The sequence below is a fragment of the Dromaius novaehollandiae genome, chromosome 1 (assembly GCF_036370855.1).
Source record: "Dromaius novaehollandiae isolate bDroNov1 chromosome 1, bDroNov1.hap1, whole genome shotgun sequence".
NCBI classification, from domain to species: Eukaryota; Metazoa; Chordata; class Aves; order Casuariiformes; family Dromaiidae; genus Dromaius; species Dromaius novaehollandiae.
The window spans coordinates 18,955,263-18,976,366 of NC_088098.1; the positions used below are offsets into that span (position 1 = coordinate 18,955,263).

Consider the following 21,104-nt stretch of genomic DNA (forward strand, 5'->3'; position numbering starts at 1 on the left):
AGGTCATGTGGTTTGACATCATACTTAAATGCTTCAAATCTTTCCCTTTAAGACATCTTGATTTAAAAGAAGCTCATCACTTTTTCTGATTTCAAGAGTTAGCTTTGAAGTGGGAATTGGGGATAAACAGAATACTTCCAGATGCCAGCTGTGGTTTAGAAAGAGTTCAAAATCTGTGTATCTAAACTTGTGTACAGATGGAGTACAACAGCTCTTATTCTAAACAGTTCTATATGGAAGGAAACCTATTACATATATTTTAACTCAATCACAAATGAAGTTATGACAAACATTTCATTACCTGCTGAAGCTATTTACTGGCAGGAACTTGGTGACAGTAGGATTCTCCCTATATGAAAATTTCCCTGGTATGCTACTTGCTGTGTCTCCATAGTGGACTTTCACATCAACATCTTCAACCTTGCTATTAGGTCCTGTAATGCAAACTATCTGGTCTCCAAATTCAGTGCTAAATCAGAGAAGAAAGAGAAAAGGAAATATCTTCAGTTACTAATATTATTGCAATTCATATTTATTACTGTAGTACTGCAGAACCAACAAGAATAAGCCTTATTTTGCTAGGTATTGAGTAATTACAAGAGTAGACAATACTTTCTCCAGATCACTTAAAGTCTTAACAAAAAAGATATAGGATATGAAAAGGAATAGCTCACACACACTGGAACAACAAGATGCCAGCACACTTCATGTTATTCCTTTTGGTGGGAGGAGAAGGGGAGCAATTAACAAGAAGAAAAAGAAGAGAGAGGAGCAAGCCAAGGGACACTACAAGATTAAAAATTTATATGGAACCACTGAGAAGACACTGCGGGAAAGCACGGATGAGTTTGGAACAGCCAGTCAAGCAGAGAAAGCTGAAACTGGAAAATGTTTCAATATCTGAGTTCTCCCACTTTGTTTTTGCAGCTGCTTCTTCCAGCTGGAGCCCCCGAGTTTCTGTCTGAACGTTACGTGCAGAGCCACACTGCACGTCATGAGTCATTGTGAGACATACAATAGATTTGTGTAATTCCAAAAGGCCAGCACTTGGTTGGGGCTTGGTTAGGATGCAACCCTATTGTTAGGTCCTCAGCGTTTCATACGTACACATTGCAAGGTTCACTGCCAACTAAAACATGAACATCCTTCTTGGAACCTGTTGCCAGGTTTGTACCAGTGATGGTAAGTGTGGTTCCACCTGCTTGTGGACCTCTTTCAGGGCTTATTCCAGAAGGATGAGGTTCCTGCAGAGAGAAAGCAGTCAAACTCCTTAAGAAAATGAAACAAAATTCACACTAGTATTAATATGCATATATTACATAAGGATAGTAGTATAATATTAACATAATATTATCATCTGTAAAATAATAAAATTAAAAGAATGTAACAAAGCACAAATCTTCCACCACCCAGCAAATTCTTTCATTATCCATGGTGAGCAAAGGAAGAAGCGACAGATGCTGTGGAAGTATTCACATTTGTTTCCAAACTGTACTTTATAAGGTTTTATATAAATTTAAATTCCCTATTTGCAATATGTAGAGTTAGCTGCCACCAGGTTTGTAAGGGCTTCCTCTTGGATGTCCTGTTTTCACACTTATTTTATGATTTTCCTCCTCCTTATGGCTGAGTGTACCTTAACCTTTCCTTGCCCTTTGCATACATTCTACATCACCTACAGGAGAGACAAAGCAAGGTTTTCAAAACTGGTAGTAAAGAGAAAGAATATTAAGATTTCATTTATCTCATAAGGGTGTCAGTCAAGGAAAACAATTTTTACCCCCTTTTTTGAGCAATGAGCTTGGAAAATAAAATCTGAAAACATTAAATTTTTCTTATTCACCTAGAATCTTGGTGAAGATTTTTTTTAAAACAATGGAAACAAGTGGACATGCTTCAAATTATTATCAAATTCATCAGAAATTTAAATTTCTCAAATAATGTCACTCCTTTTGTTCTCAATTCAGTCTTTATTTCAGTGATCATATTTGCTATTCCTGGATATATGACAAATATTTACAGTGAGGGTGATTTTTATGAATGGTGCAATTTAATTACTTCATACTTAAGTAGACCCTAGTTCCAGTTCAGAAAAGCATCACTATTCTGGATAACACTGAAGCTCCTGAATTGAGAGTATGAATGGAGTCACCTAACTCGCACGAGACTCCTTCCTCGCACCGGCTCGATGTCAGCCCAGCACCCCGGGTTGGGAGGGGACGTGGCCTCCCCGCGCTGACCAGGATGCCCGTGGACGTGCCGCAGCCTGGCACGAGGGTGACGCTGCTCTGCGTGCCTGCGGCAAGGCTGTCATGCACAGGGAGATGTCTCGGCATGGCACGTACTCAGGGAAGATCCTGGGTCCACGTGAGTGGCAGGGCTGTTGCTACAACGGACCCTGCATTTGCTAAAGCATGCCACGTCGGAGGTTTAGGGAGGCTGTGACACAGGTAATGCTTTTCTAATGTATAATCATGCATCTTGATCCACGGTCAAACACAGACATTCCTTAAACAAGTCAAGAGAGAAATGAGCCCCTGCCCATGTGCATTTGCAAATAACATCTTCTCTCCTCCTCCTCTTGCCTAACCTTGCTGAAATGAGTGGCTGATAATGAAGCTCTTGGTTGGTGCTATTTGGTATGAAGCATATACAAATAAAGCAAGAGTAAAGAAGCTAGAAGGCTCCCTTAGCCGATTAGGGTTCATGAGATTGCCATCCCGCTGCACCGAGCCCCTTTGACATCTCCCACTCTACTGAGGAGAAGTCACACTCAGAAATGGAGAGCAAAGGGGCCACAGCCACCTGGCCAGTTCAATACTACTGGGATGACAGTTAGAGAAAGTTTGTGGTGTTCTTCCTTCTGAGTAAAGTGAGCCATCATTACTACATATCAGAAAACTTCCTCCCATGTTATTTTGCTCATGCATAAACTGCCGTCTTTATGTCAACTTACAGCAACAAAAAAGAGGGCCCAGAAATGGCAGGGAGGTGAGGGAATGGTGTACCGCATTTTGGTTCAAGCTCAATGAGCCATTTCCAGGTTTTTAACAAGCAGAAGGAATGAGTAAAAAGACATGCAATCGACTTTGCGTTTACTTTACAAATATGCTTTACTGAAGTACAGATACTACAGAAACACAGTACTTGCTGTGATAGCTGTATACTTCCATGTCTGAACAACTTCTCCTAGAACGAATGCATCATGGTTCAGTGCATTTCATAAATCCACAGTGACAACTGTAATTTGCTCAAAAGTCACAGAGCCTTAGGAATATGCTTTAACACTAATTGGGTGTCAATTGCTGCTCTTCCCTAAGAGAAATCTGTTCGTAAACCCTTCACTCCTCAAGATGGACGTTGCTTCAGCATACGACTGCTTGCGCACACTAACCTTTTGATTTTTATTTTAATTTAATATATCACTTGAGTTACAAGATTTTATGTAAGGAAGTGAATCAAAGCCACTTTTAAAGCATGGCTTAAGTCAAAAACCATCCTGGATTCAAAATAAAAAATTTGAGTAAAACTTGCTTACTTAAATCTATACAACACCCTCTGTCAGTACTCTTCTTTGGATTTAATTGCTTGCTGATTTAAGCTAACTTGAACTAAGTCACGCAAGTGTAAACAATAAGTTTGCGGTGTTCTAACTAACACTTGAAGTTTGAATTGACACAAATCTAAACATGCATTTCACATAAAAGCTCCTTTGTGGTTTTTTTGGTAACACAATTTTGTTGATAAAAATTGCAATTAATATTGTATATGAAATGCAAGCTAAATAAATTACTTATAAAAATGTATCAAATATTTTAACTGTAACTTTAACACATGGACAGAGGGCAGTAACTGTAATTAACTTTAGATCTTGTTTATCATAAAATGTTAAGTATATTGGACCAGTCTATCATCTAAACTAAAAAAAACAGCAATCATTAGCTGCATAACACATATGGGATAGTTTTCAGAAGAAAATATCCCCGAAGAACCACTAAGCAATTAGTATGGACAAAATCTTTATCCCTGAACCTCAGGAAAACTATTAAAAACTTGTAGCCTTTTCCCTTAATACTACCTCCATTTAAAGCTAAATCTTTGATTATAGACTTGGGAAGGAGAGGAAGGGGAAGGGATTTCTCATGCATCCCACACCACTGTCCTCTGTCACCACACATAAAAGCCAAAGGCAGCTTGCTAAGAAACTTCTGCTAGGTCCTTGTATTCCTTTCTTCCTGCAACAGTGCTAAATAATTATACTAATAAAGCTCAGTTGGGTTGTTTGATCAGGCAATTTGGCAGCATGTCAGTTGGTTATGTGGCTAACAGTAAATATTGAGCGAGCCACAAACTGGGAACAGAGTTGTCCAATGCCATTCTCCATGAGGGATATTTCAGTGGTGGCCTACATTTATCTGTCTCTGAACAAGGATATAATATCTAGGTAAATACATAGCTATCAAAAAGCAAAGTTATCTGCAAATAACATAACAACAATGGGGAAGCAAGGTAAGTATCTGCTCAAATTTCCCCAGAATTTGCTGTTTTCTTAGCAAGACTCTGACTTTGCTGAAAGGTAAAACGCAACCATGCCAAGAGGAAAACATGCCATTCACACCTCAGGCCCCTATCCAAGACACAGCAACAGCATGGAGTCAGCGCATCTTAAATTCACCTGGGACAGAATTAAAAATTGAGGCCGAGAATCACTATGGCAGCTAACATAGGTACCAGCCAACGAGGAGGTGGAATAGCTACTTTTAACCCTTATTTTCTCTTCAATCACTGATTTTGCAGCTGTACCTCAAAGGACTATTTTAAAATAGCCTAATTCGAAGTATTCGTATTTAACTTATTTAAAGTAATCGTGCAAATACCAAGAGCACTCCAGGGACCGAGTAATGTGGACGCTTCATAAAGATGATCTAATAAGGAGGAACTCAACCGTCCTCTGCGTGCAGGGGAATTCTTCAGGACGATTGTTAAGACGAAGCATTGCATAATAACAGTTCATTACCGTAAACTTATCAGGAAAATGATTTGATTAATTTTAACTAGCTATTTTCTGTTTCACAACATCTTTTTTCTCTCCCTTCATTTTGAATGGTCTGCCAGAACAAGCTACTATTTTAAGTATATTATCAATTATTTTAAAAATTTTAATAACCATTTTATAGCAAAACCAATGCACTCCAAGCAACTTTTAGTGCTCTCCTAAAACGTTCATGGATGGCTCAAAGAGGGAAAGCTATATCAGCCCACCTCGAGGTCTTCTTAGAGGGCCAGTAAGGAACCTGCACCATCTAAATGCATAACCGGAAAGCAATTTTCAGTCACGGAAGTTGGTTAGACAAGATTAGCAGAAGGAGATCTTTTGCTGAATGCCAACGTAATTTTAAAATGTACTTTCAGGGGTGGTGCAAGCCTTCAGCAAGGATTGTGTTACCTAAGGAGAAGCCAGCCCTTTCCCACCACTGACACTGCACCTAACTAACAGCAAGCACAGAGAGGCTCAGACGCTACACAACCGCTAGGTCTAGTCTTATCTCGCAAATCCTAGCAAAGCTGCAAACCCCCACCCCTCTACACTCCTGAACGCAGCCACACAGCTCCTCTCTAAACTTTACACGAGATTCCTCCTCCTTGCAAAGGAAAATGAGGGCCAGAGGGCAAATCCTGTACTGCAAACCTTGTTTGAGGTATATAAATGCAGCATAAAAACGATACTTTTACCAAGACACAAAAATCTTTAATTTGCACTGAATCTTGAGCAATACTGAAAATTCAGGCAGTACAAACTGCACAGATAAACCTAAGATCTCCCGAATTGTGAGATCAGTGATACCACCTTTTCAAAATCCCCTCCAGGACATGTTTTCTCCTTGTTTCCTCCCTTTTCTCATTCCAGTCCCCGGACCATCATAATCACCTCGCTCTCCTTCTCAGCACTCGGCTCTCTGTACCTTGCTCTCTCTGTTCACTCCGTGAGAAGGTGCCCAGGGGAAGTCACACTTTTGATGGCAAGACACCACAGTGCCTGCTGCAGTTATGATGTTAAGCAGAGCATTTTGATTGTGTGACCTACGAGGAATTTATGGCAGCTTTAAAATAATTCTTCTGGAAAACATCATCCTTTGTGAGGACTTGGCAATATTTCATTTCTCATGGACACAGTGAAATGTGAGCAACCCAGAAACACTAATTTAACCCTGGTTTTATAATTCCTTGAAGTGTAGAATATCATAATTCACATATATTTCAGTCTTTTCCTTCTTTTGCTTGAAATGGAGGAATTTTCTTTCAGATTTCAGTGGACTATATTTCTCTCTTTGTCATGGTAGAAGTATTGTTCATTCTTCCACATAGTTTAATGTTTGAATGAGACAAATCTTTTTTTGCAGTAACAGATTATCTTGCACATGGATTTTGTTTTTAAAAAGCCTGTTCCAATGTCTACCAATTGCTCAGCAGCCTGTTTCCTGTTGAGTCTTGTAGGCCAAGTCCCAGCAGAGTGACTGTTTCACCCTCTTACACTTTCATGATCATGTTCTGTGTTTGTAGGAAGCGGATTTGTAGCTTTGTTAAAACATATGCCCATCCACGTCTACGTTATTTGAGCAAGGATCTACTGTCAACAGATGTAGCTTGCTCCCTACTGCTTAGTTTATCCTGAAGAAATAATTTGATCTTGAAAGGATTTCTTGCTTGTAGGGGTGGGCAGATTTTAGTTTGTAAGTCATGGAAAGTTTGAGCATTTCTAAATCTTACATGCACACTTTCCTTAAATCCTAGTTTGGTGTAGTAATGCTGGGCTAGAGGTGTCAAAGTCCACCTGCACCTCAATATTACCATATTGCACTGTGCTGCTGAGTTAGTACTCCTGAACTGATGAGTAGTTCTTCCAGACCTGTAATAATCATTAGGCAGCTTTGCTGTAAGGATAATAAAGCTACACAGAGAGCTTATGTGACTGTGGTCAGTGCTCATCGTATTCATATAGTTTACCTGAAGGCAATGGTTATGTGCTGCAAATTGAAGTAGTAAGACAATACCAGTTTCTAAGTAACATCCTTGTACATCACCTGTGAAACATAATGTTCTAACAGTACCGGCTTGTTTGGCAGCAAATTCATTTGTTCTCTTTGTAACACCAGTGAAGTCTTTGCAACTCGGCAAACCCTCACTTGGCATTTACTTTCCTGTGTGCTACTGCCTCATCTTTGCAACAGGGACTCCTCCAAGTTTCACAGACTGTATTTTTGGAGTTTGCCTCCTGGTAATGTCAATCTATCCTCTCAGACACTCTGTGCTTCATCAGCACAGGGGTATCAGGAAAGAAAATAAGTAAGCACTGGCAAAAAAGCCTCCACTGGCCGAAGTATGTGTATGATCTCACATTTGTGCCATTTTCCAGTATTGTGTTTTCTGCAGAGCAGTCAGAAGTCTTTCCCTTGCATTCTGCTTGTATCCTTTGCCTTGTTTTTACAAATTTGTTTCACAAAAATATTGATATATTTTTCCTTGTAGTTTGAGGCTTTCTATGTGCTAGAGGGTGAATTATCTCCATGTCTGTTCCAGCTATAATCGCACTTAGAAGCAAAGTTACTTATTAGCAATGTACATGACTTGCTCTTGATAGAGTTACTGCAGACTCTCTGAGCATTCACACTTCAGCTCTTGCATTTTTCATCTTGTTTATTAATCTAGAATGAACTTTTTCATCTTTAATATTTTATCACTTGCAGTCAGTTTTTTGCAAAATCTGGAAGGTGATTGTTATTTCTTTAGGTTTCTGATTAGTACTTTATTAAAAGATATATTTTATAGGCTGAAAGTGCTTCTGGAAGGCTCCTTGGATTTTAGATCTCTCTGCTCGGCTGGTGTCAAATCTGAACACAGGAGACTACCAAGCCTACTTTTACCCAGCACACAGTAAGGTTACTCCTATTCTCTTTTTCTTTTTTATTCAGTTTCTTGCAATTTTCTCACTAATGATATGCAGGCGCTACAGCGAACCATCCCCCCAGCCTCTCTCTCATCCACCCAACTTGCAGTCAGGACCCAATGTGCCACTCTGATTAATGCTCCTTTCCATTGGTTTTGTTTATTTGCTTTGCAGTTTTCTTGGTTTATAATGTCATGTTGCACCAACTTAATTCTGGTCCCTTGCACAGTATTCACGAATAAAATAGGAGGGCACTCCTGCAGAGTTCCATTTAGGTACTGTATCTCTAATTTTTTGATTTCTCTACTTTTTCACTCCTCTGTTGACAAACGCATCCTGAACTTTTTATGTTCCTGGGCATGACTCTGTAAATAAGGATACCATCTACTATAATATTTCTCTGTGGTAGGAAGTTTCTAGCCTAAGAACTATACCACTGAGATAAAAGTGGCTACCCTTTATCCTTCATTAATGCAGAAAATCGAATAGAGAAACAACCAGCCACCAAGAAGGCTAGTGATTCACACGAGGGGTCAGAAATTCAGAAGCAGTAGGAAGGGAACAGAGGAGGGGAGCCCAGCGGAGATGCAAAGAAACCTTGGCAGAAAGTCCATGCCTCAGAGGGGATGCTGGAGAAAAAGCAGCTTTGCCAGGCTACAGCAGAGAAACGACTGGCGAAGGAAAGGAGGACGGTGGCAGAGTATATCCCCATGATGATGCTGTGAGAGATGCAGCACAGGGGGAAGACAGCAACAGATGGATGTGTTCAAATGGACATGACGGGCAGCACATGGCAAAACCAGCTAAGCTCCCAATCTGTCAGCTCCTGTAGGCAGTGGCCTCTGGGCTGGGGTTCGCCTTTGGATGTCAGTGCACATCCTTACAAGTACGAATGGGCTCTCGTGCTTCCCTACAAGCAGAGCACAGGGATGCTGTGCCAAGGGCCTCATGACGATGCACACGCACATGCAGATAAGATTTTCATAAATGTACACTGTCAGAACACATTACTGCTCTGCACTAATCTCGTCCTTCCTTTCCTCCACTTCTCCCTTCCAACAAAGGATAAGGAAACCTAAAACATCCCTTTCCCTTCCTGATCCCAAACCCAGCTGCAATTAGTTCTGGCTCTTGTAGCAGGTCTGTAAAACAACCCATTTGTTACCAAAATTACCCACTCCCCATTCAGAGCCAAATTATTCTTGCATTTAACGTACCCTAAAATTAAAGGCATGGACATGTCATAGTCCATGAAGTGCTGTAGTCACTGGCCACCTTCTTGGAGGTCAAAATGTCATTTCATGGACTATCAGATAACCACAGGGGCTAAATTAAACCTCAGAACAGAGAACACCAGTCATTAGGAATTGCTCTTTCCCTCCACTCCCGTCCTTTCTCAGACTCGAGGGAGCCTGCTTCTTGTTCCTTCAGACAAGCCACCCACCCACAGGATATTCAACCAAAGAATTTCCATTGCGTGCACTTGGCAGGCTTGTGTTTGCCGTGGTGGCTGACCTGACCTACCGGCCTCCAACCACTCCATCCTGCTCGGCTCGCTGGAGCATCCACAGGCACAACACAAACCAGACTTGAATTGCTGGGTTATTTCTGTAATAGCAGACCAGTGAGCTGACTTCTAGCTTTCTGGGGCTGCTCCTTGCAAATGTTTGCACAGTGCAAATTGATCAAATGTTTCCAGCCACTCCAGGTGTGTGGGCAGAGCAATTGCCTGGCAATACACCATTCTAGCAGTGTGTGCTGTCTGTTCTGGATGGGATGCTCATGCAAAAGGTAGACATTAAAAACTACTGATTTTTTGGACTCAAGGAAGCACTTTTTAATCCTGAGGCAGAGACAACATGCTTTTATGAAAAGACCACAGAGCCTTGCTGACAGGTTTGATGGAGAAATGCAAATATGCGTGACTGGAAAGTCTGCATTATAGTTTAATAACATTATATACTGTATGATTATAATGACCCAGTGTTCCTGGCAGCTCTTGAGCAGAACCACAAGCACTGAATGGTGGGATACATATATAAGTGCATACCTTGAATAATAAGTCCAAGATATCTGCATAAGGGAGGGCCAACTTTCCTAAAGCTCTGAATTATCCAGGAGTTCTCCTGGCCCCTAAGCATGATGACACACGAAAACTCAATAACAAAACAGCCACGGTCCTCTGGAAGCTGTCAATTCCAGACTGCTACAGATGCCTGGCTTAGCAGCATCAATCAAGATGGTAACATGCCACGTAAAGAAAAAACAAAACTACAGTGAATGTGCTCAGCTGAAGATGTGTTCAGGGAGAAGAATCAAGGAGTGAGCTACAACCCTCCACAAAAGCCCTGTGGCACTACTGGCACTACGGCCGTGAAAGCTCCCAGAGCGCTTGCTTCAAACATCAAGAAAGAAACCAGAGGATAGATGAAGATAAGAGGAAACTGCCAACTTGAGAGAAAACTAAGGTGGAAGAATGCAACATGTTAAATGCAACTGTGCTGCTCATGTTCACCTTGAACTTCCAGTACAGTAAGTAGTCAGCTTCAGGTTTGTTTCAGATCAGACTAAAATTTGGCTCCATTCCTGATTTACTACATATCCTTATTTCCAAAACAAGTCACTAAAATACCTTCAGCTCCTTAGAAAGCTACAGAAATGCATTATAATCTTTGCAAGGTGCTACCTTTAATTTCACCACTTCACATGTATTTGAACTTTCTGAAACCATACATTCTTTTTAATCTACACAGACTAAAGCTCACAGAATTGCTCTTGCAAACTGACATTGGAGATCCCAGAACCAGCTGCCAGTTCTCTGTTTTGGTGGCTCAGGAATTTGAAGAGGAGTTACCCTGAGAAAGGAATCATGCTTGTATGTCATCAGCAAATCTGAGCCGTATACCTAGGAAAAGTTGCCTCCTTCCTTCGTACTATGATACTGCTTCTCACTGCCATAGTAACAAGCAAATCAGATAAAACAATCAAAAAACCTGGACAGCCCTGTAGCCATGCCGCTGCTCCATTTTCTTAGAGACCGGCAGAGCTGTCAGTATTCCAGATGTACTGCATAGCTGGATATGAAAACTTAGGATCATTTCATTTCTATTTCACTAAAAAGGAGAATGGTTACTGCCTGCTTCTGCTTACAGTCAAACAAACAACAGAAAGGTCAGTGGAGGAAGACGAAGCTACCAGAATTTAATTTTGCTGGAATGTCTGGACCTAAATACAGCACTTGCGTTGGCTAGAAGAAAATACGATGAGTAGGGAGAAATAGAACTTTTTATTTCCTTGGTATTCAGCAAATATAGATGCTAAGTATAGAGCACAGACTCTTATGGACAGGGCATTTTAGTTAAAAAAATATTTTAAATTGAAACCACAGCTCCCTTACTAACTGGATTTTTGACTCATTTAATGGAAGTCTCATTTCTTCATGGGCTCAGAAATGAGCTGTGCTGGCAAAGTGGGGCAGAAGCAGAAGTCAAAGCCCTATGTTCTGCTGCCTATTGATCCCCTATCAGCTCAGCTTTAAAAACACACCTCATCATTCAGGCTGAGCATCAGCAACAGCTAGATGCACTATTACTCAATAAGGGACTTATGTGTTCTTGGTTGTAGCCACTAGCCACACACACTATGCTGAAACTTTGGCCGGAGAGCACGCAGACACTTCTAGCATACACAGGCACAACAGGCTGGGTAGCTGCATTGCCTCCTTGTGCATTGGTAGTACACTTTTGCATCGTGCTGCCACACATCGTATTTGAGATGATCACTGCTGAAGTTAAAGCTATTATGCTTAGGGTGATTAAAGCAGACAGTAGAAACAGCGATATCTGCCAGCAGGAGGGCAGCCAGATAATGCGCTCAAGAACAGAAAAAACACATAATAGAAAATATTTTAGAAAGACTCTTTGAAAGAAAAATATTTTGTTTTCTTTGTATATGTTGAATAGAACAGTTTTTAAATAAAACACAGATTTTGCATGTCTCCTGAAACAAGTCACAGAGGAACAGCCTGAGAACAACAGTGAAACAAGACCGCAACTTTTAAGACAGTATAAACTCACCACTTGTCTGCTCTGATCATGCCAAACGCCAAAAAAGCCTGTACTACACTTGTAGAGGTGTGCACGAACGTGACACCTCTGTACTAACTTTAATCCTACTGCAGTCCACAGCTGGCTTCATTTTCTCATGGAACAAAAAGAAAGAAATGAAACTAGAAACTATTTTACCAATTTAAGGCATGAAGTGCAGTACTTGATGATTTTGTATTACTTGTCGTTGCTTCATACTTTGCAAATAGAGTCCCTATGGAAAGATTTTTGCAGTAAATAAAAATGATTTTCAGCAGCAGTTAGCTTAGTTATCTGATATTTTGGCAATCTCAATCCACTCCAAGATCGGTACACAGGAAGTCTTGGACTTTCCTGGAAACATCTGCCTGGACGGCATCTGGGTAGAGCAGCTTTTTCTAGAATCTCACTGAGACGCATTCGAGATTTTTTCTTTTTAGTAGCAAAAAGCAGTGGCTGCTTATCTCATCTCACAGATGTGAGGAGCAGGCAATCACATCAGACCAAGCTCGCAGACAGGTCTTCTAAGCACACATGGGGGCTTCAGATTGCCTTTAAACACCCTTCATAATTTTTCCATGTGGTTTTCATGCAAACCATGAGAGAATCTTTACACACAGGAGAAGCAGAGGAGAACTTGTGCAAAATTTATCCAGCACAATGGTTTCATGTCAAAATCTCATCCCATTTAGGCTTTACTGCCAAAGTCTCTGTCCTAGAGGTCTTAACAGACAACATGGAACATGATGTTTCTGCACATTTCATTCTCCAGGTAAGAGGAATGAGACCAACAAAGGAAAATTTAATTATAACCGACATTTTCACAAAGAAACAGAGGAGGTTGTTGACATCAAAAGATCATTTTCAAACAAGAAGTGGTTTTGCAGAGATCCCACCTGGGAGAGAAGGCATTTGCTTGGAAATTCTGGAAAAAGACAGTTTTGGCCTGTTTTGTGAAAACAGGACATGTTCTTCTCAGTTGCCTCTTATTCTTGACTTACTCCATCTCTTACTGCTGGCTCCCTTCATTTCCTCCTCACAAGGTATCAAGAATTAATGAGACAGAAGTTACAAGGAGAGAGATGATAAAAGCCTAACACGCTCTTCATGTTTTATAGGTTTACAGTTTATAGATATAATTTTAAATATCAATATGAGGACAGAGATTATTTAAACATCTCTGCTATCACAGGCTCTTATAAATTTTGAGGACCTTAAAGCAACAGCTACAGCTACTAAAACCACAGGCTAAAACAGCTATAACCCAGGACCACATCTAGGGTAAAGCAATTAAGACACAACTGAAACTCTCCTTCACAGTGACACTGAAAACAAAGCGCCTGTGTAATAGGAACATACATCATGCTGTCTATGGCTCTGCTTACTTCTCTGCATGCTATATTTTTGAATGAAATAAATTATTAAAAAAATTAATGCACCTTCATTACTTATTCTTCAGTGGCTGTGCATTAATTCTCACAGTTAAGAACACTGGCTAATCTAAACACAATGATTTAAACAGTGCAGTCACTGTGGGTCTAAAGAACACCTAATTTTTTCCATTGCAGACTTTTTATTATTCAGCAATGATACCATAATTATTTTGAGACTCTGGCTATACAGTCCAGAAAAGATTTTTGGTGTACCTTTTGCATAAAGAAATGCTTAAGTGTTTTCTAACATACTTCAATGATAACCCTGTTGATGAAACCAAGTTTGTTAGGTAAACAGAAGTGACTCTGTGCTTAACAACTACATCTTAAACATAAGTTATGCACTAGGTATGAAACAGGTCACTTAAAAAAATACACTTACCTGGTAGGTAAATTTCACATCACTTGGTGATTTACCTAATTTTCCATTGATGTTAACCTCAATTTGACCTTGTTTTGGTTCAGTCATTCTTCCAACTTGACATACAATCCTATCAAGAAATAATGTAAGTTTATCTGTTAAAAATAACAGCTGGAATACAAAGGGAATGTATCACACCAAAACTAAAATTTTTTGTTACCTACCACCCACAGTGGAAGCAAAAGCACAAACCTTCTTTATACCACCAAATGTACTGGAGTTCTGGCTCAGAGACCCCCACCAAAAGCATCCAAGAATATTTCAGTCTTGTCTCTACCCAAAAGCCAAACAGAAACCTGCACACTGTGCACAGCAGCTACTTAGCAGTCAGTTAGTAGAGGTGACGTCTACTGAAAAATCAAATTCACTCCAAAATCAGCAATGAAACTACCCAATCCTAAACAATGTTTTTGCTGTATATAGTAATGTTAAAGACAAAGAAACCTGCCACCTTGATGCAAGAATCAGGCAATCGGCTATCTCACAACTTTGTGTATCTCAGCTTATAATACTCTTCCTGTGCGTCCTGTTATCTCTCAGCTTTAAACTACTGTATTTTCACACCTGCTATCAAAATCCCTTCAGAATTACTGTTCACTGAAAACAAATCCCAGGCAACTCATGCAAAACCAGAGGTCAAGGCATCCTGGAGGGGGAAACATCCTGCATGAACTACCACCGATGCTGAGTTACAGCTGCGCTGCTTAAATTTTCTGATCAAACAGCCGATCCACAGAATACAAGCAGGGATATAAGAATGCAAGTAAGGATTCAACACAGTTCAAAACTGGGGCAAACACTTAATGGAGGGCTGTCAGATAAGGATGTATATAAAGTTTGCAGCCTTCGCAGGCAGCGAGTTTTGCGTCGGGCACACCCTGAGCAGCACTGCACATTTCCTTCATTCTTTGGATTACTGCTGTTCTTCTTAAAGCAATGCATGATTGCCTACCAAATCCCAAATAGAAAACAAAATCCCCCCACCAGAACCCCCTCCCCCAAATTTACTGAGTATACAGTACTTAAATTGGGGCTTATAATAAAAGGATTGTGAAGCCCCTCTGCAGATCCCTCCACAATGCTGAGCCCAGGCACTGGCAAATGGACAAAATTCTCTGAATTCTTGCATGTCCTGGCATGTGCGCGGCTGCCTGCGCCCACAGTCTGTTCCTCATCATCCCCACCGTATTCTTGGAAGTTGCATCTCCTTGTCAGGCAGTCGCAGGAAATGGTGCCTTCGCAAGAATTGCGACCATATGTCAAGCTAAGGAAAGCAGCTGGGGGGCCAGGGCGGGGGTGGGGGCTGCCGGCGTGCCATTAGTAGGGGTTTAATTGAGAAAAGTTCCCTCCCTTCCCCCACGTTACAACAGGAAGCTAACGAAGACCGAAACCACGACTTCTCTAGGGGCCAGGACTGACTCAGCAGCAACGCCAGAAAGCAGCCCGCAGCGCCTGAAACCTCCCCGTTCTCCTACCCCGGGAGGAACGGTCTCCTAAAGTGGGTTTTTTACTGCAAAGGATAAGGGAGAGCGATTGGGTGCTTAATTTTTTTTCATTTAAAAAGGGGGTAAAAATAAAACAAAAGAAGGGAGGAAGATGCAGAAAGAAAATTATAGACACCTCTTTGGAGATTCTGAATAACTTCTTTTTCAAGGCTTCCCTAATGGAGAACATCCTTCCAAACCCCCTAATTTGTTGGTAAATTACATTATGCAAGTTGCATTTGTTCTTAGCCATTACCACATGGGCAGATCTTAGGAAACCAGTAATATTGCTATGATACAAGGAACCAGTCATCTCATTCTGGCTTCTTTCCATGTATTTAAAAATATCAAAAAGCTTTAGAAAAAGCCAAGAGGCTGGAGAAAATTCTTGAAAGGCTATGCTGTGATTCAGTGCAGCTTCTGCAAACATGGAAGACAGGGAATGAGAAAAGATGACTACAGGAGAGTTGGAAATTAATGTGGATGGTGATGCACATATAAACAGGAACAATGGCAGTGAATCTGGGAAGCAGTTAGAGATGTATATCTATATACATCCTTAGGTCATTGGGGCCTAAGAAGCTTCTAAATCTGCCTGATCCACAATCTGACTTTTCAAAAGCTAAAAAAATTACTTAGGCATCTTTAAAATACCTTTCAAAACAAGCCACAAAAATAGCAAGAAGTTACTGCATTACACTTAAAAATAAATGAAGGGAAAGAAAGTCAAGGTTTCAATTGCAATTTGAAGTATCAAAAGTGAAAGAAGAAAATCAAACTGTTTGAAATACATCATTACTATTAATATTACTACTGATCCTTCATGCTATGCTTTTTATCAGCTAATATCAGAAGGGAATTTCTTTCTTGAAATTAGATGCTTGATAAAAACTGTAGTAAGCACTTGATCTCTAGAGGAATTTAGGCACCTTATCTTCATGTTTGCTGGTGTTTAAGAGTGTGACAAGTAATCCATGAAGCATCTGCCAGCCTGCTTGGGCAATTCAATATCCACGGACTTGTCAGTCTGCCATCAAAGTTAGTCATCTAAAGCTTCACCAAAACTCAGGGCTCCCTCCCTGCCTCCAGGAAATCTTTGCAGCTGGACTAAAACAAAAAAAAAATTAAGCGTCCTCTTGCCTTGCCTAACTTTCCCATAAATCTTGTATGCCTGGATGCACTATGGTTCAGATTTCGTAAAGATTTTAATGACTGCTGCACATCTATGATGCCTTGAATTTAAAAACAAATAAATAGTTTTAAAACATCTGTGGTAATAATTCAAAAAAGCTTTTCAAACAAATCAAAAAAAGCAATCCAAAACACAAGGGTAGTACTCTATCATAAATTTGTTGCTGCATTAGAATCTGTGACAGTTTTAAATAAACCCTCAGACATGTTAGAATGAAATATTACAAATACGTTGCACTAGATTTTTCTTCTATTGATAATTTTTTGTAACTGCAAAGAGATCTTTTTCTTCTCCTGAAAGTGCATAGAAGTTTCTACTTTCTCCTAAAATCTTGTGAAAAATATGCAGCAATTACCTTGTGGAAACAGAGTAGAATTCCTCTTTGAAAAGGCATTCTTGGTCTACCACTGTTATATTTTTTACATCTTCTGCTTTTATACCCAAATTAGATCCCATTATGGTCAAAAGAATTCCGCCACTTAGTGGTCCAGTTTTTGGCTCAATCTGGGTTGGCGTGAGGGGAAAAAAAAAAAAAAAAAAGAAAGCACGTTTAAATACTACAGTGACCATGTTGCTCTTTCATATTATTTAAAGCTACTTTGACTTACCAGCACTTAAAACGAGAAAGACATTTTTCGTAGGATCCACATAAATACATGCTATGTAATTATTAATGTTATTAGTTATTTATTAGCTTGGAACACATTAATTAGCTGCAGATTTCTTGTCTCCAACCTAAACACACAGTACATAATTCCAGCAAAACCCTGTGGCAGACATTTATGTACAAAGTTCTTGCCTAGTGTTTATTCTGTCTTAAATTTGCTTCATCTCTTAAAGCACAGTGATTTTGAAAAGCAAATGGAACGGGCTTCCCCAATAATCATTTCGTTGAGCATTTCTAGCCTTATTTTCAGGTTTTGGTTTGGTTTTCTTTTTCCCATGGTTTTCACCCTTTGGGTTCACATCAGAACAGCATGCCTTCCAAACAGAAAACGTGCTCCACACAGTCTCTGCAGAAGTTTCTTTAGTCCCCTGGTCTTCCTTACTGCATCAAACAACAGGATGCTGCAGTACATGCACTGATGCTAGTTAAATAATTTGTGATTAAAATGTGGACTGAAAAAATCCTGTGGTGGCAGAGGACTTCTCAGGTTAATGGACAGCCTGAACAAGCACTAGGATTCTGAAAATCTTCTGAGAAGGCAAACCTGCTTTGCTAATATAATACATGGAGCAGCTCCAACAAGACCTTCTCAGGTGTTCAATTTTGCAGGGCTCTAAGTTTATTTTCAGGGAGAGGAGATGGCACAGCTCCAAATGCTGGAAGCCAAGCAAATGCAGCTTCTGAAAGTCTTGACTTTAGTATCTGCTGGGTTTGTTAGATCTAAGTTGCAAGCAAGCCTGAGCACAGAGGAATGGCATGGCTGCTGCTGCTTGCTGTCCAGTCCAGCTCCAGAATCACTTGTTCTGACTCTTTTCCCACACTTTCAAATTTCCAAAGCCAGATCTTTTACTCATTGGCCATTCCTTTGCACTGAACCCATAAATACACTAGCTGAAAAATGACTGAGCAGTTTGTGTTTCCAAATTATTTTGCACTAATTTGAAAGTAACAAAAGCTTTGAGAAAACAAACACATCAGAACATTTTTTGTATTTACTGTTTAATCCACAACTATGTACAAACAGTATCACAGGGTGAAAACACTTTTCTTTTTCTTTGTTCTCCTTTTCTTCTTCCTTCAAACCATCTTTATTATGGCAGAGGCATTACACAAGTATTTTTCTCCATATGTTCTGTCAAGATTTCGGGATATCTGCCTTCCTCAGCAGACTTCATATGTTTACCTACTGTTTCTTCTTGAACACACCATCTTGAACACATCATCTCGAACACAGCATGGCCAGTTTCCTACACCCTACTGCCATTTTGGTGTGCCCACACTGCAACTCTAACTGCGCAGCCTCCAGAGAAGGAGGTTTTTTGCGTCTCTGCCAGTTTCAACCACAGATTTCAGGATCAAACTGTTATTATCTTATTTGAGTGAAATATATCCCTTTTATGGTTCTCAGCCTCTGTCACACAGTTATTGCATTTTTTGATAGCTTGAGATACATTTTTATCAAACTGTGTTTCTGAGTTTTGAAGTACGAACACCGTTGTTACAGTAAATTAGATTTGCCCAATAGCAGTATGTATCGCTGCTTTCTAGGCAATCTCCCTGCCCAGAAAAACAGCATTTGGCTTGCTGCTGTAAAAGCAATGCTTTTCCCTCATCCTGGGTGAATGCGCCAGCCACAGAACTATTGCTGGGTAAGGAGTGGACATTTGGCATCTCTCTCTCTCTCTCTTTCTCTCTCTCTCTCTCTCTCTCTTTCTTTCTGACTTCTTACATTAAACTTCTACAGTCTTGGGTTTCATTCCAGTATGGGCTGGAAAAAAGCACTGACACCTGGAAAACAAATCATGACACAGAAACAACCTGCTCTCTTATTAAATGCCATGAAAAAGTCTAGTCTGAAGCCTGTTAATGAGCCTGCTAAGGGCTCACAGTTCCACACGTGGTGAACGTCTTTTATAGACATCTTTTAGGTAGAACAGATTTCAGGGCACAAAAAAATCTGTGCTAATTCCCAAGAATCAAGTGCCGTGTTTAAGCATACACTGCTGGCCTGGCTTACAGCACAGCGAGAACAAGGCTTACAGAACAAGGAGTCTCAAAGACTCCATTCAGTCTCTTATTACGAGTCTTTACAAACCTTTCACACACATCACTACTGGCATTATTTCCTTGCAGCTATTTAGATGCTTGCTTAACACCCTAGAAAAAAAAATTGCCTTTCAGGATGAGCTTTCTTAGATGCTTTCTCCTGAAAAATAATATACTGGGAGGAAGAAAAAAAAAGCAATCTTACGTGAGTAATTTCTGGATGAGGACACGTGTCAGTAGGAGGAACATGACAGAGTTGTTCATAAACACACTTGCTTGGCTTGCCATCTTCTTCACACCAGACACACTTGTAGTCAGGATTGGCCGCAAGGCATAAACTGCAGTCACTTCGTCCATAAGAGCAGTTGTACAGAGTCACTGAAATAAGAACGGCAAATGCATGCTATGCACTTAACTCCTGAATGATGCCGAAAGAAAACTGTATTTCTGACTATACAGAAAAACCTCAAAACCATCCATAGGCAGACTCTGAACAAACTACTATGTAAAACCCAAATACGCCTTTATCGCTCAGGCTTTGTCAAAGCATTTAAATACAAAGTTTTTTGTCCAAACATCCTCAATGAACCTGACTGTGCATCTGTTCAAAGACAAGTTCAAATAAATAATTTGAATTTCAAATAAATAATAATTTGGTGCCTGGTGCACCAAAAAGGAAGCCAGGAATGTCTGCAGGGAAGGGTATAACTCTCGCATGTGTGTCGCTACGGGCAGACATCAGCTGGCACAGGACCTCTGCCAGCCATTTCGGCCTTTTCAAAATCATCACTAAAACCTGAACAGAGTCGAGAGTTAACACTTCATTAAGTGTTATCCTTTCACCAAGTTAATACTTCTTCATTTCGCCAGGTCTTTACTTCTATCTGTGGAGAAAGCCAAACTTTTTTCTTGCTTTTGTTTCCCCTTTTGCCTTGAATTGCCAGCCTGTTGTAAGCCTTATTCCTTCTGCACTGTGGTTTAATTCTAGTTCTTCAGAAGCATGAGATTTGTTGTGACAGTCATGCCTCTATTACTGATGGACCATGCAGTAACTATCTTAGACACTAAGCTCATTTTGGCCCCCACTGGTCTTCTAGAACAATGCAGAGTCACTGAACAAAACTAATTTTCCCAAATAAACACAAGCCTTGAGATGTAGTGGTGCGGTTCAGCACCAGAAGGAAAGCCTGAATTTGCAAGGAAACGTTTGGAGATGCACTTGAGAGTTAGCCCAGAAGAAAATGAACAGGCTGAAAAGATGCCATACGTTTCTCTAGGGGAAGCATGCATGTTGCACAGATAACTGAGCTAGTGAGCCCAGGTGTGCTGTGATTGCCTGGGCAGCTGAGCTGATTATAATAAAAAGGAGAAGTTCTTGCCCACTTGTTTTCTTGCTCCTTCCCTTCATCCCTGCCCTTCTCTCTGCCCTTGCGCCGCTCTTTTTCTGGCCACAGAGTCTCACCCTCTGTCATCAAGGCTTGGCACTTGTTGGTCTGTTTGTGAATCAACTTAACTTACTAGAACAGCAGAAAACTATCCAGGTTTCCTCCTGTGCTCTCTCAAGAGTTAAATGTGTTCACAGATGGCAGTGGGGACTAAAAGACAGCGAATCAACACCTCCCTTTTCCCATGGTGATGAGCTGTTTTATGTGCCCACTAAGTCTCATGAAACTGTACCCTTAGTGACTTTAGTGGTTTTTTTCAAAAAAGGTTCATCCTTAATGAGATTCAGTAAGTAAACTGGGGTAAACAGATACGATCAGAGGTGTGAAAGAGCAACTAGAATAATCCATTTGAGATTGCATATGGCAAAGGCCATCAAAAATGTCTA

General features: G+C 40.4%; 1 protein-coding gene across 9 annotated transcripts in view; it reads right to left on the reverse strand.

Moving 5' to 3' along the window:
* The window catches only part of PLXNB2 (plexin B2), a 255,297-nt gene that overhangs the window by 32,201 nt on the left and 201,992 nt on the right, over nucleotides 1-21,104 (reverse strand). For all 9 annotated transcript variants that reach the window (XM_064506563.1, XM_064506571.1, XM_064506556.1 and 6 more), the window contains 5 exons: nucleotides 19,479-19,651; nucleotides 16,916-17,064; nucleotides 13,846-13,954; nucleotides 1,108-1,244; nucleotides 302-469 (listed from right to left, as the gene is read on the reverse strand). In XM_064506563.1, the coding sequence (XP_064362633.1) occupies nucleotides 302-469; nucleotides 1,108-1,244; nucleotides 13,846-13,954; nucleotides 16,916-17,064; nucleotides 19,479-19,651 (736 nt within the window). The remainder of the gene's footprint in view (nucleotides 1-301; nucleotides 470-1,107; nucleotides 1,245-13,845; nucleotides 13,955-16,915; nucleotides 17,065-19,478; nucleotides 19,652-21,104) is intronic.